Source organism: Symphalangus syndactylus, chromosome 19 (genome assembly GCF_028878055.3).
Source record: "Symphalangus syndactylus isolate Jambi chromosome 19, NHGRI_mSymSyn1-v2.1_pri, whole genome shotgun sequence".
NCBI lineage: Eukaryota > Metazoa > Chordata > Mammalia > Primates > Hylobatidae > Symphalangus > Symphalangus syndactylus.
Genome location: NC_072434.2, coordinates 88732697 through 88746372, shown reverse-complemented (window position 1 = coordinate 88746372; position 13676 = coordinate 88732697). Strand labels below are relative to the sequence as shown.

Sequence of the window (13676 nt, the reverse complement as noted above, 5' to 3'; positions counted from 1 at the left end):
GACTCAAGTCAAAGAAACTCTTCTTTAGTACATTTTCAGTTTCTATTAGGGGATACAGAGAAAATAGGTAGAATAATGAAGAAAATTTCAAGTAGAACCATAGATTTCTCAGAAGACAGCAGGTATGCAGGCCTTCTTTCTGTGAAGTTGCTGTCATGCAGATCTACAATCCCTAATCAATAGAATGCAAATTCAGTAAGCTTTAAAACTGGAAAGTTTTAAGTTTGTCACCCAGATTCATTTGGCAGCAAAACCAGTCTTGAACTAATGTTAGTATTACATAATCTTTATCCTCTTATAGCAAATGATCGTATGTGTTGCTGCAGAAATATGTTTGATTATAGAATACTACCCCAGATGGTATTTGCACTGTTTTACCTTTCCACTACCTGAAGAACTCTAATGCCCAAAACATATGTGGCTCCAAAGATTTTGAAAAGAGATTTTGAACCTACAATATATCAAAAAGTTGTTTGACAGTAAGCAGTGTGTGTCATGAACAAATGTCCTCTTTAACTTTTAGCAAACCAAGAAGTCTTAAATAAAGTTGAAGTTCAATATAAGACTCTCCCAGGATGGAACACAGACATATCAAATGCAAGGGCGTTTAAAGAACTACCTGTTAATGCACAAAACTATGTTCGATTTATTGAAGATGAGCTTCAAATTCCAGGTAAACATAAACACTTTGTGAATAACTGTCTTTTCTTTTCTCTCTCTCTCTCTTTTTTTTTGAGACAGAGTCTCGCTCTGTCCCAGGCTGGAGTGCAGCGACAGGGTCTCGGCTCACTGCAACCTCCGCCTCCTGGGTTCAAGCTATTCTCCTACCTCAGCCTCCTGAGTAGCTGGGATTATAGGTGCGCCACCACACCCGGCTAATTTTTGTATTTTTAGTAAGAGATGGGGTTTCACCATGTTGGCCAGGCTGGTCTCTCCTGACTTCTTGCTCTGCCCACCTCAGCCTCCCAAAGTGCTGGGATTACAGGCGCGAGCCAGCATGCCTGGCCAACTGTCTTTTCTTTTAACTTGCCTGTGTGCCTTTGAAATAGAATAATGGAAAGATCATTGTTACTTTACAGAGTGCACATGATTTGCATAAATGCCCAGGAAGATACAAAGTAATAATTTTATTCCTTAAAGTAAATACAATGCTCATCTTTAAATAGAAGATAATAGATTACTTCTCACCCTTTCTGACCCTGTCTTTAATTCTTAGTCTGTTTTTTTTTTTATCCTGTGACATTGTCTCATTCATTTCTCCCTCTTAATAACAAATCCTCATGTATCTCTACCACCACCAAAAATGGTTTGTGTTTTTGAGGGGTTAAAAATGGTTTATGGTTTGTTTGGGTTAAATTACCCTTGAGATTTGGAGTTTCCTGAATATACATTGGGAAATAATTGGTATAGAAAATGGGAAATCTCACTAGAAAAAAATATAAGAAAATAATTTTTAAAAATATTTAAGACTATTTACTAAAGAACAAATATAAGATGGCGAGGGAGTTAGGCATAACAACGTTATGGCTGTATCTAGTTATGTGAAGTCATTCTTTTAACAGATGGCTTTTTCCTTGTATCCTTTTGTTGGCATTGATGGATATTTGAAAGATAAGAAAAAGTGAAGTGTGTGGGATGTGTCCTCCATATAAAATCTATTTTGCCCTGTGGTTCGTTTCCAGTGTGATTCTTGTTTTCCAAATTACTAGCTGCCCCTCCCAGCTTGATGTCAAATTTAGTAAGCATATTTGCTTACTGCTCTTAGTCAGCATTTTCTTTTAATATAAACAGCAGTGAGTCTAACAAAAATCTGTAAAATACCACGAAGGTTGATCCTAACAGTACCTTATGGAAGCTGGCAATTCTGCAAATAATCTAAAACCATGTGGTGCAGATGACTCGATTTCCATAGACTCCTGTAGCGGGCAGTTTCTGAGGCTGTGCGAGTTAAAATCATATTCTCATCTAGATGTTTAAGATGCTTATCTTGGCCAGTTATCAGGAACTTGATCATCAACTTTCTGTAGGTTTCTGCTGGTGTTGGTCAATATTTTACTATCCTAAGTCATTAGAAATTAGGAAACTGAAAATATTGTGCAGTGAAAAAGGGAACAGTAAGGCATACTATCCTGTGCTGGGTCTTGTTTGTACATCCTGTTTAGAAATAGGCACAGTCTGCTAACAGAATAGAGAACAGCGAAAAGGCACATAGGGAAAAGTTATGGTGATACTGAGAGAAGTGGGGGACTACCTGTTTTTTAATCCCAAAGAGTGAACATTAGAGATGAATTGATGCAATTCCTTTTCTCTTTGTATTCTCCTAGTTAAATGGATTGGTGTTGGTAAATCCAGAGAGTCTATGATTCAACTCTTTTAATGATTGCCAGTAACGCAAGAAACACTCCTTCAGAGGGAGGGGAAAAGACTTTCTTAAATATTTCATTTATGACCTGCAAATTCAAGAATAAAGACATTGAAGTAAGTTTGAAGCCCTACAGTTGTTTCCAGTCTTTTCAGATGGATGCCTACTGTGGAGATTAACTTTGGCATATTCCAGTGTCAGTTTTCTTTGGCTGGAATTGCCAAATCATTTGTTGCTCCTGCTGCTCTCATGGTGCCACGGTTTTTTTTTCAATGTTTAGTAATAGTATAATCCATGTTGTTTGATATCAAAAGTAGCATTACTTTTAATGTAGTTTTTCTTCATTATGGTCATTGCGTGTTCTTAAGTTTTACCCCTATTAGATGGTAAGAACAATTAATGCAGTTTTGCACAAATATTTTTACATTCTGATCATTAAGTTCTGTCATTGCAATCTTTGTTGTTAGAAGCAAATGATGAAAACATAGGGGTTCTGTAAACTTTTGTAATGCTATGAATTCTGTTTCAATTTTGGGCTGTTTATTTTCTGCTGAGACCATGCAAAATTGAGCTTTGGTGGGGCTGGGAGGGGGTTATGTATTCATGGGACCTTTAATTTGTACAGAACACAGAACTTATTTCTGTCAGTTATTTAATACATTGAACATTTAGTAAAATGTTCAAAGAGAAAAGATGTTTCCCAAAACAACAATCTTTATGTTAAAAATAATTAGTCATTAAAAGATCTGTTGTAATATATGGTGGATATTTTTCTTTAATTTCAAACATTACCTCTGAAATGTATATCTTTTCTGTTTTATCTTACCATTAGTTTTAAATCTAGTGGATTGGTTTTCAACATTGTGCCTGCTGATATGCCTACAAAATCATCTGTAAGTGTCAAAATGAACCCAAGTTTTTAGCCATAATTTTGATTATGCCTTTATTTCTCCTTTCTTGAAAAAAAGGTGTTATTTTGACAATTAGGCATAACATTGTTTTGTAGATTATCTTTTAATGAACTATTTTAAATGTTAAATTAGGTGCCACTTAAATTTATTTTATTACACCATGAATAGCTGATTAAAAGAACCAAATATTTCTAGTATGCTTTGTGTATTGTGTTTTTGTTCTACTAAGAGAGGTTAGTAATACTAGTATATAGGAAGGAGCTTTATCTCTGTAGTGTAATACTTAGTTGAAGAAAAATTCTAAAATAGGAGCAGTATCATTACTCAGTAAGTATAAAGAACAATACAGATTATCCTACAAGCCAATTACTGATCAATAATGACTTATATGTAAAAATAATTTATAATGAATATATAATTTCTGTTTAATAGAAAATGGGCTTTTAGGCCGGGCGCGGTGGCTCAAGCCTGTAATCCCAGCACTTTGGGAGGCCGAGGCGGGTGGATCACGAGGTCAGGAGATCGAGACCATCCTGGCTAACACGGTGAAACCCCGTCTCTACTAAAAGTACAAAAAATTAGGCGGGCGTGGTGGCGGGCGCCTGTAGTCCCAGCTACGCCGGAGGCTGAGGCAGGAGAATGGCATGAACCCAGGAGGCGGAGCTTGCAGTGAGCCGAGATTGCGCCACTGCACCCCAGCCTGGGGGACAGAGCAAGACTCCGTCTCAAAAAAAAAAAAAAAAAAAAAAGAAAATGGGCTTTTAAAGTCTGCATTCTTATCTTGGTTGCAAGTATTACAGTGTTAAAATGTATTTTTAGTAATGGTTCAGAGACAGATAATAACTCATTCTCCTTTTCAAGTATATGTGTTAGACTCTTCCTAGGTATTAGGTATGCAGTGGTGACAGGAGCACAGTCGTCCTGAAACTTACTGTAGTGGGGGACAGCATGGTAACCAAATAGAGATTTATAAACAGTAGTTACATGCTGCAGTGGAAAAGTACAAGGTCTGATGAATGAGAATCGAGTCTTAATTTAGCAGGGGTTGGAGAAGGCCATTAATGGAAATAATGTCTAAATAGACCAAGCAGATGAGTGCAGAGCAGACAGAGGGACATGTACTGTACAAAGGCCCAGAGGCGGGAAAGAATTTGGGAAGTTGGAGCAACCGAACAAAATGAGTGAGGGGCTGATGAGACTGATTAGCTTAGCAGTAAATTCAAGGAGTAAAATCATGGCGGGGGGTTTGTGTTTTTTTTCTTTTTTTTTTTTCTTTTTTGAGGCAGAGTCTCGCTCTGTGACCCAGGCTGGAGTGCGGTGGCGTGATCTCAAAGCCCACTGCAACCTCCGCCTCCCGGGTTCAATCGATTCTCCTGCCTCAGACTCCTGAGTAGTTGGGATTACAGGCACATGCCACCACACGTTTATTTTGTAGGCATGAGCCACCATACCCAGCCAAAACCATGTTTTACATGAAAGAAGACAACTATAATATAATACAAGATATACAGTAGTTCCCCCCTTATCCATGAGAGATACGTTCAAAGACCCCCAATGGATGCCTAAAAGTGTGGGTAGTAGTACCAAATCATATATATACTGTTTTTTCCAATACATACCTGTGATAAAGTGTAATTTATAAATGAGGCATAGTAAGAGATTAATAACATAATAAAATAGAACAATTATAACAATATACTGTAATAAAAATTATGTGGATTTGCTCTCTCTCTCAAAGTATCCTCTATTGTACTGTATTTACCCTTCTTGTGATCATGGGAGATGCTACAGTGCCTCCATGATGAGATGCAGTGAGGTGATGTAGGCATTGTGATGTAGCGATGGGCTGCTGTTGACCGTCTGTGTAATGGCTTGGTGTCACTCATTTCAAGGGATTCCTCGCTGAAGTCTTTGCATGGGCTCAATGCTTTCTGGAGTGACACATTGCCATTAATATTAAGATGTTTTCTGTTGGTATCTTCCACCCATAAATGGAATGCCTTTTCCATCTTAACTAAGCACTTATCATGCACCGTGGCCACAGCTTTTGCAGTTTGAGATGTGACAACAAAACTAGCATGAATTTCTTCTTCCTCCTTCAAAATTTCACAGATTTGTTCTTACTGTAAATCTTAGCAACATCAGCATATGATTTGTTTTTATTTCCTTCAGTAGAACTTTCACCTTTTCACTTGAAATGAGTACTTTACAGCTTCCCTTTGGCATACCTGAATTGCCAGCATCACTACTCTTGTGTTTTGGGGCCACTATTAAGTAAAATAAGGGTTCCTTGAACACAAGCACTGAGATACCAGGCAGTCGATCTGCTAACCACTCGATCTGATAACCGAGACAGCTACTAAGTGACTAACAGGCAGGTACTGTAGACAGTGTGGAGACACAGGACAAAGGGATGACTGACATTCTAGGCAGGACAGAGAAGGATGGCCTGATGTCTCATTATGGTACTGAGAGCTGCTTGCAATTTGAAACTCATAAATTATTTCTGGAATTTTCAATGTAATATTTTTGGGGCAGATTTGGCCTCCGGTAACTAAAACCAATGAAAATGAAACCACAGATGTGGGGAGACTACTGTATTATGCTTAAGAAGGCCCTAATGTGAGCACAGGGAAATTGCTAAAACTGTATACTCTAAATTTCAAAACTCAGTAGGTGGAAACTGCATGGCAGAACAAGACACTGAAATGGGAAGAGGGCCTATTTTGTACGCATTTTTAATATACTAATTAATGAATATAGTTGAATAGGGATGCAAGAATATCTGAGGCATTTTTGAGAAAGTAACATGTTGAGAGAGGAGTCTTTTTCCCGCCAGATGTTAGAACAGTACACGGCTACCGTAATAAAAATATATAGCATTGCTATGAGAAAGAACAAATACATAAGAGAAATGGAATAGACATTCCAGAAATAGATGCAAGCATATTTGGGAACTTAACACAGGCTTATCTAATCTTAGAGAAAGCCGCCTTCATAAAAACAGCAAACTCAGGAACCTAAGGAAAAAATGTTCAGATTGAACTGAGTTTATATATATATAAATACTATATATATAAAATATATATATAGTATTATGAACAAAGTTTTTTTTTAAAGCCTGAGAAAACAAACTTGGGAAAAAATATTTCAGTGCATATCCCTAATGTACAAAGAGCGAATAAAGTGACAAGTAATAGAAAAATGGACAAAAAATTAATATATATCAAGCAATCCACAGAAAAAGAAATATCAATGGCCCAAAACATGGAAAGTATCCACCTCCACCTTTCCCTATAGATAAAAAAATATAACTTAACAATGAGAAACCACTTCTCATCTCGGATTGGTAAATATGAAAAGATCAGTGCTATCAAGAATGTGGAGAAATAGATACTTTCATAAACTGCTGGTTACAGTGTGAATTACTACAATCTGTAGGGGAAGCAATTTGACAATATCTGTTAAAATTTGTATTTGCAAATCCTTTGACTCACCAGCAATCACATTACAAAAAGAAAAAAGAAGGCCGGGCGCGGTTGCTCACACCTGTAATCCCAGCACTTTGGGAGGCTGAGACAGACGGGTGGATCACCTGAGGTCAGGAGTTCGATACCAGCCTGGCCAACGTAGTGAAACCCCATCTCTACTAAAAATACAAAAATTAGCTGAGTGTGGTGGCAGGCACCTGTAATCCCAGCTACTTGGGAGGCTGAGGCAGGAGAAACACTTGAACCTGGGGGCGGAGGTTGCAGTGAGCTGAGATGGTGCCACGGTACTTCAGCCTGGGTGACAGAGTGAGACTATCTCAGAAAAAAAAAGATACATTTTTAAAAAAGAAAAAGGCAGCCCTATTTCATATGTAATTGAAAACAATGTGAAGGTCTGTTAATAGCATAAGATGGTATTCTATGAAATAGAAGAGAGGAGGGAATAAAATATAAAACTGTGTATATTTGTTGGTCTAAACCAAGGACAAAATATGCAAGGGTGTATATCAAATGGTTAACATTGGTCACTAGGAGAGAACTTTGAAGTTTTCTTTAAATATTTTTGTATTGTTTATATTTTTAAGAGCATATAGTTTTTTAAAATTATTTTTAAGAAATGAGTTATAGGCTGATCGCGGTGGCTCATGCCTGTAATCCCAGCACTTTGGGAGGCCGAGGCAGGTGGATCACAAGGTCAGGAGATGGAGACCATCCTGTCTAAAACAGTGAAACCCCCGTCTCTACTAAAAATACAAAAAATTAGCCGGGCATGGTGGCGGGTGCCTGTAGCCCCAGCTACTCAGGGCGGGGCTGAGGCAAGAGAATGCCGTGAACCCAGGAGGCGGAGCTTGCAGTGAGCCGAGATTGCGCCACTGCACTCCAGCCTGGGTGACAGAGTGAGACTCCATCTCAAAAAAAAAAAAAAAAAGAAAGAAATGAGTTATAGCAGGTATTGAGAATAAATTGCTGTTTCAAATGTACCTGAGAACTGAGTACATTCAGTGATTAATAGTTTTAGGAATCTACAGTGTAAATCATGGTCAGTATACTTTTGGGGAAGGATAATTGAGATGTTGATATTTGACATCATTTTATAGGCCTGGTCTTTAGAAACCGTATGAACACCCACACTGACACAAATACTGGTATTATAAATGAAAGAATATGCTATCATTAGATACCAGAGTCGTATACTATACAAGCTAAAAGATTGCCTGTGTGGAAAATGCTTCCAGAATTTAGGGAAGGAAGAGATTATTGGCTTTGTAACTTGTTACTCACTGCTTTTTTCTCTTAAAGTTGAAAAGTAATTTTGCTTGGAAACACCAACAACCATTAGTCTAGATGTTTTTGTAGAATAGCATCCATCTTTCTAGAATCTACCTGAGAAGAAAAGATCTGGGTGACCTTTATACACAGCATCCATTAGTCTTCTTTCACCTTTCTTAGACTTTTTTCTGGCTTTGTCATTTTATTTTTTATCAGAGTGATACATGCATATAATTTTTATTTAAACAACTTTATTGAAGTATGATTCATACACTATAACATTTGCCTATTTTAAGGATACAATTCAATGATACAATGAATTTACAGAATTATGCAACTGTCACTATTGTGCAATTTTAGAACATTTCCATCACACCCTAAAGATTCCTCCTGCCCGTTTGTAGTCACTCCCATTCCCACACCCAACCTCACAAGTCTGTTTTTGTCTCAATAGAGTTGCCTTTCTTGGACATTTCACATAAATGAAATCACAATATTTAATCTTTTTGCATCTGGCTTGTTTTTTTAATATCTTTTGAGACAATACCACGTGCTTCATTTCTTTTTAATGCTGAATAATATTCTGTTATATGGATATACCACATTTTCTTCATTCATCTGTTCATAGACATTTGAGTTATTTTCAGGGTTTTTTAATATTATGATAGTACTGCTGTGAGCATTTGCATTTAAGTCTTTGTGTGGACATAGGTTTTTGCTTCTCTTGGGTAGATACCTAGGAATGGAATCTCTGGGTCAGATCATACATTTATGTTTAATGTTTAAAAGAAATTTCCAAAGTGACTACATCACTTTACATTCCCACAAACAATGTATAAGGATTTCCATTTCTTCACATCCTATCCTCATCAATACTTGTCATTGTGTATCTTTTGATTATAACCTTTCTAGTGGGTATGAACCGTTGGTTTCTTGTTTCAGTTTGTGTTTCCCTAATATGACTAATGATGTTTGAGCATTTTTTTATGTCTATTTATATATCCTTGGTGATGTTTATTCAAATATTTTGCCCATTTTTAAATTGGTTGTTTTTTATTACATAAGAAGTCATTATACATTCTGGATACAGATTCTGTATTAGACATAATTTGCAAATTTTTTTTCTAGTCTGTGGCTTGCCATTTCATTGTCTTGGTTATGTTTTTTGAAGTGCAAAAGTTTTAAATTTCGGTCAAATCCAGTTTATCAGTTTTTCCTTACCTAGGTTGTTTTTGGTGTCACATTTAAGGAATCTGCCTAATCCAAGGTCATTAAAAGTTTTATTTGATGTTTTAAAAAAATGTATAGTTTAAACTTTCACGTGTGAAAGACCATTTCACAAAACCGTCTGTGATCCATGTTGAGTTAATTTTCATGTGATACGAGGTAAAAGCCTTAGTGTATCTCCTTGTGTGTAGATATTTACTTGTCCTCGCACCATTAGTTGAAAATACTATTCTTTTCCCATTGAAATGCCTTTGCCCCTCTGTTTTTATACCAGCACCACAGTGTTTTGATACTGTGGCTTTATAGCATGTTTTGAAATTGAGGAGTACAAGCCCTCCAGCTTTGTTCTTTTCAAGATTGATTTTGCTATTCTGGGCCTTTTGCATTTGATATAAATTTTGGGGCTGGCATCAGAAAAATGGCAGAGTTTCAGCTCCAAACACCCATTTCTCCACAGAATCATCAAAAAACAAATAGAAACTGTCAGAATGAACTTTGTCAGAACTCTGGAAAACACAGGTTTACATCAGTCAGGTAAACAACAAATCAAGAAAAAGGCAAATTAAAAATGGTAGGAAAGCTGTGTGGTGTTTTTACTTGTCCTTGCCCATCCCCTTTCTAGGTCAATGGCAATCTTGAAGAAAGCAACCTGCATTGCCAGTGTGGGACCCTGATCTCTGGTTCTAAAGGGAGCAGAGCAGACCTTATTTGCAAATTACTGTGGTTTTTCTGTTTTAACCTCTCTGTGGCTACCTGAAGGGCTGACACTAGTGCCCATCTGTGTTTTATCTAACTCAGAATTCACCTAGGATGGAAAAGTGGTGAGCATTGCTTGGAAACATTGTAAGGAGAACAAAAAAACCACAACTGCTTGGAGCAAAAGATGATATACAGTCGAGGCATATAATACACAATCTAAAGCCTGGGAGGAAGAACAGAGGAGAGTTTATTTGGGAAATTAGGTCATTCAAAAGTGTATATTAGGGAATACAGAAAGCCATACACATGCTCAGGGCAGGACACATGCCCAGAAAAGACCTGGGAAGATCCTAAGCTCTCATGTTCGGCTGATCTCTAGGTTTAGTGCGAGAAGAGAAGGCTGAGGCAGAGTTGGAATCCCTGAGCCCAGGGCTCGTGTGTGTGTGTGTGTGTGTGTGTGTGTGTGTGTGTGTGTATGTGGCAGATCTGTCAGTGGCAGGTAGGGGAGCCTTTGGGTAGGCCCATATAGATGAGTCATACCTCCAGCCTTTAGAACTTTGAAGCAAAGGAAGAATATGTCTGGGATGTGGATCACTTAGGATGTCCCTCAGCATTACCATGCCCCAGCCCAATCCAGGCAGGACTACTAATGGCCAGGACCTTCAGGAATGGAGGTTTAGGCCACTCCACCCGGTAAAGAACCATGACTGCTGAGTTGTGTGTTGAAGTCAAAAGGGATATAGAATGGACAGTAGGAGAAGGCGGCATTTCATAAATACCAGCTGCAACCGTGTGGCCAGTTACGGGAATGAGGACTGTAACTGCCATATGTCCTCATTTTTTTCTGAGACAGACTCTCGCTCTGTTGCCCAGGCTGGAGCGCAGTGGCATGATCATGGCTCACTGCAACCTCTGCCTCCTGTGTTCCAGTGATTCTCCTGCCTCAGCTTCCTGGGTAGCTGGGATTACAGGCACACACCACCACGCCCGGCTACTTTCTGTATTTTTAGTAGAGATGCGGTTTCACCGTGTTGGCCTGACCTCAGCTGATCCACCCGCCTCGGTCTCCCAAAGTGCCAGGATTACAGGGGTAAGCCACTGCACCCGGCCTCATTTTTTAATCAGTATGTTTGTGTGTATACGTACATATTTTAGGCAAAAATGTTTGCTTTATTTCCTCTCTTATTCCCTTATCATATAATATAAGATGTACTGACCTTATATATAGTATTTGAGTATTGTTAATGCTACATCATAGTATTTAAGTTACAGAATATCAGGAGAAGAGTAAACATCATTCAAAGTCTTTACCTCCTCTTCTGGGAGGTAAACACCCTGGGATTAGTGCGTTTTCGGTTGTATGCAGAATGTTAATATCACGTTAGGCAGGATAATGACCTTGTTATTATCTTTATTTGGAAAGTAGGCATGGTTTAAGATGTTTATGGGTGCCAAGTTGACAAGGGGTAGACTTGTGATGGTTAATTTTTTTTTTTTTTTTTTGGAGACAGGGTCTCACTCTGTCACCCAGGCTACAGTCCAGTGGTGTGATCATGGCTCACTGCAGCCTCGAACTCCTCAGGCTCAGGTGATCCTCCCACCTTAGCCTCCTGAGTAGCTAGGACTATAGCCATGCACCGCCATGCCTGGCTAATTTTTGTATTTATTTGTAGAGATGGGGTTTCACCACATTGCCCAGGCTGGTCTCAAGTTCCTTTCCTCAAGCAATCCACTCACTTCTGCCTCCCTAAGCACAGGAATTACAGGAGTGAACCCCTATACCTGGCCTGATAGTTAACTTTACTTGTTCACCTGATTGGGCTAAGGGATGCCTAGTTAGCTGGCAAAACATGATTTCTGGGTGTGTCTGTGAAGGGGTTTCTGAAGGAGAGTAGCGTTTGAGTCAGTAGACTGAATAAAGCAGGTGTCCTTCACCAACGTGGACAGGCATTATCCAATCCTTTGAGTGCCTTCATAGAAGCAAAAGGTGGAAGAAGGATGAATTTGCCGTCTCTGGTTGAGCCAGGACATACGTCTTCTCCTGCCCTTTGACGTCGGCACTCCTGGTTCTCAGGCCATCAAACTTGGAGCGAGACTTACAGCACTAGTTCCCCAGCGTTCCAACCTTCGAACTTGGACTGGAACCACCAGCTCTCACAAGCTTCCAGCTTACAGATGGCAGATCCTGGGACTTCTCAGCCTCCGTAATTGCACAAGCCAATCCATCAAAACAAATCCTCATTTCATACATATATATATATATATTCTGCTTCTCTGGAGAACCCTATCATTTCATCATTGATTGGCCCTTCACATCTAAGACTAAGGCATTGGAGAGCTATATGGAACTCTGCATTCTGGGGAGAAGTTTATCAGTTGATAGGTGTTACTTTAGAGTGGGTGAGGAGGGAGCCAACTAGCATGCTGGGGAACTGGGGGAGGGCAGGGGTCCCTAGAAGCCAAATGTAAGGTTTTTTTTTCTTTGGGATTCTTTCCTCTCCTTAGAGAAGTCCCTTTAGCTTTCTGCCTGAGGAGCTGATGCCTAGCTGTCAGGCTTTCTTCTTGCCAAGATAGGGGTGCTGACTCCTATACACAGACTCGCAGTTAATCCTTTTTATCAGTCCCACATCTCGCTACAGCCCCAGGTTACACCTGGGTTTCTCCATCCAGAGCCCCTTGAGGGTCTCCAGTGCCAGTTTTCTTCCTAATTGGCCATGTCCCCCAGGTTCTTTTTTTTATTTTTCCCAACAGTGATGCAATTATTGTGCAGACGCAATGATCTTCTTACCTGATCCTGCGTATAACTATTGGCCTAAATGTAAGATAGCTTGCCAGCATCAGCAATAAGACTGGGAGTGGGGCTAAAATTCAAGTTCTCTTAAGGATAAATCTTGATTCCCTGTTCTAAGCTGACCAACTTAATCTGCAAAGAATTTGCAACATGTAAATATTTTAGGATTATAGCCATCTGTGTACACACTTAAATTGAAAGTAGTTCTGCTGCCATTAACTTAGTCTAAAAGGGCCACCTAAGAATGCCAAACGTTATTTTGTTCGAATGCCATGGTTATTTTAGTTTAAAAGCATTTCTTTCAAAGCCGCTTCTCTCTTCACGACAGTAGAGCTCTGGCAGTGAATTAAGTGGTCGAGGATTCAGCGAAACTGTGGCTAATTTCTGGTTCCAATCTGGAATTTAAAACAAATTAAGGGTTTATTTAAAGACTACTCACTCCTAATTTTTAACACACTGTCCTTTTAGCAGTTGTGCACAATAACAAAATAACTTTTGGGGGTTAAGACAAATGAATGCATTTAAAATGTGGGAAAAAGGACTCAGTCAAAAGGTTGTTTCTTTGGTTCAGTCTCCGATTAAGAGGCATATTATTGAATTGTGCCAAAATGTAAATAAAATGAAATAAATTACATAAATTTGCATGTTGACGTCTCATTCTGTACCCCCAAACCTTTTTAGTCTTACATTATCAGTGCATTATTTTGTATCAAATTGCACTTGTTGCCATCCCTAAATTCTTTTTTTCTCTTTTTTCAGAGGTTTCTTTGTTTTTTCAAATTTTATTGACTATAAACCTTTGGATTAGAAAAGTTCAATGAACTCCAAACAGAATAAACAAAGTTCAAAGCCATACAAAATCAATCACTATGTTATTTAGGAATAGATACATATATGGTAAAAACAGTCAATAGCAAAGGCAGGAT

At 38.7% G+C, this 13676-nt stretch overlaps 2 protein-coding genes across 7 annotated transcripts in view; one reads left to right on the top strand and one right to left on the bottom strand.

Moving 5' to 3' along the window:
- Positions 1-3470, top strand: part of ADSS2 (adenylosuccinate synthase 2) — a 42632-nt gene extending 39162 nt beyond the window's left edge. For 2 of the 3 annotated variants that reach the window (XM_055233572.2, XM_055233571.2), the window contains exons 12-13: positions 524-673; positions 2325-3470. In XM_055233572.2, coding sequence (XP_055089547.1) covers positions 524-673; positions 2325-2377 — 203 coding nt within the window. In that variant the 3' untranslated portion in view covers positions 2378-3470. The remainder of the gene's footprint in view (positions 1-523; positions 674-2324) is intronic. The other variant, XM_055233570.2, reaches the window with a different exon arrangement.
- An 8764-nt stretch (positions 3471-12234) lies between these two features.
- The window catches only part of SPMIP3 (sperm microtubule inner protein 3), a 38101-nt gene continuing 36659 nt past the window's right edge, over positions 12235-13676 (bottom strand). For 2 of the 4 annotated variants that reach the window (XM_055233587.2, XM_055233588.2), the window contains exon 5: positions 12235-13145. In XM_055233587.2, coding sequence (XP_055089562.1) covers positions 13027-13145 — 119 coding nt within the window. In that variant the 3' untranslated portion in view covers positions 12235-13026. The remainder of the gene's footprint in view (positions 13146-13676) is intronic. The other 2 variants (XM_055233586.2, XM_063613564.1) reach the window with 1 other exon arrangement.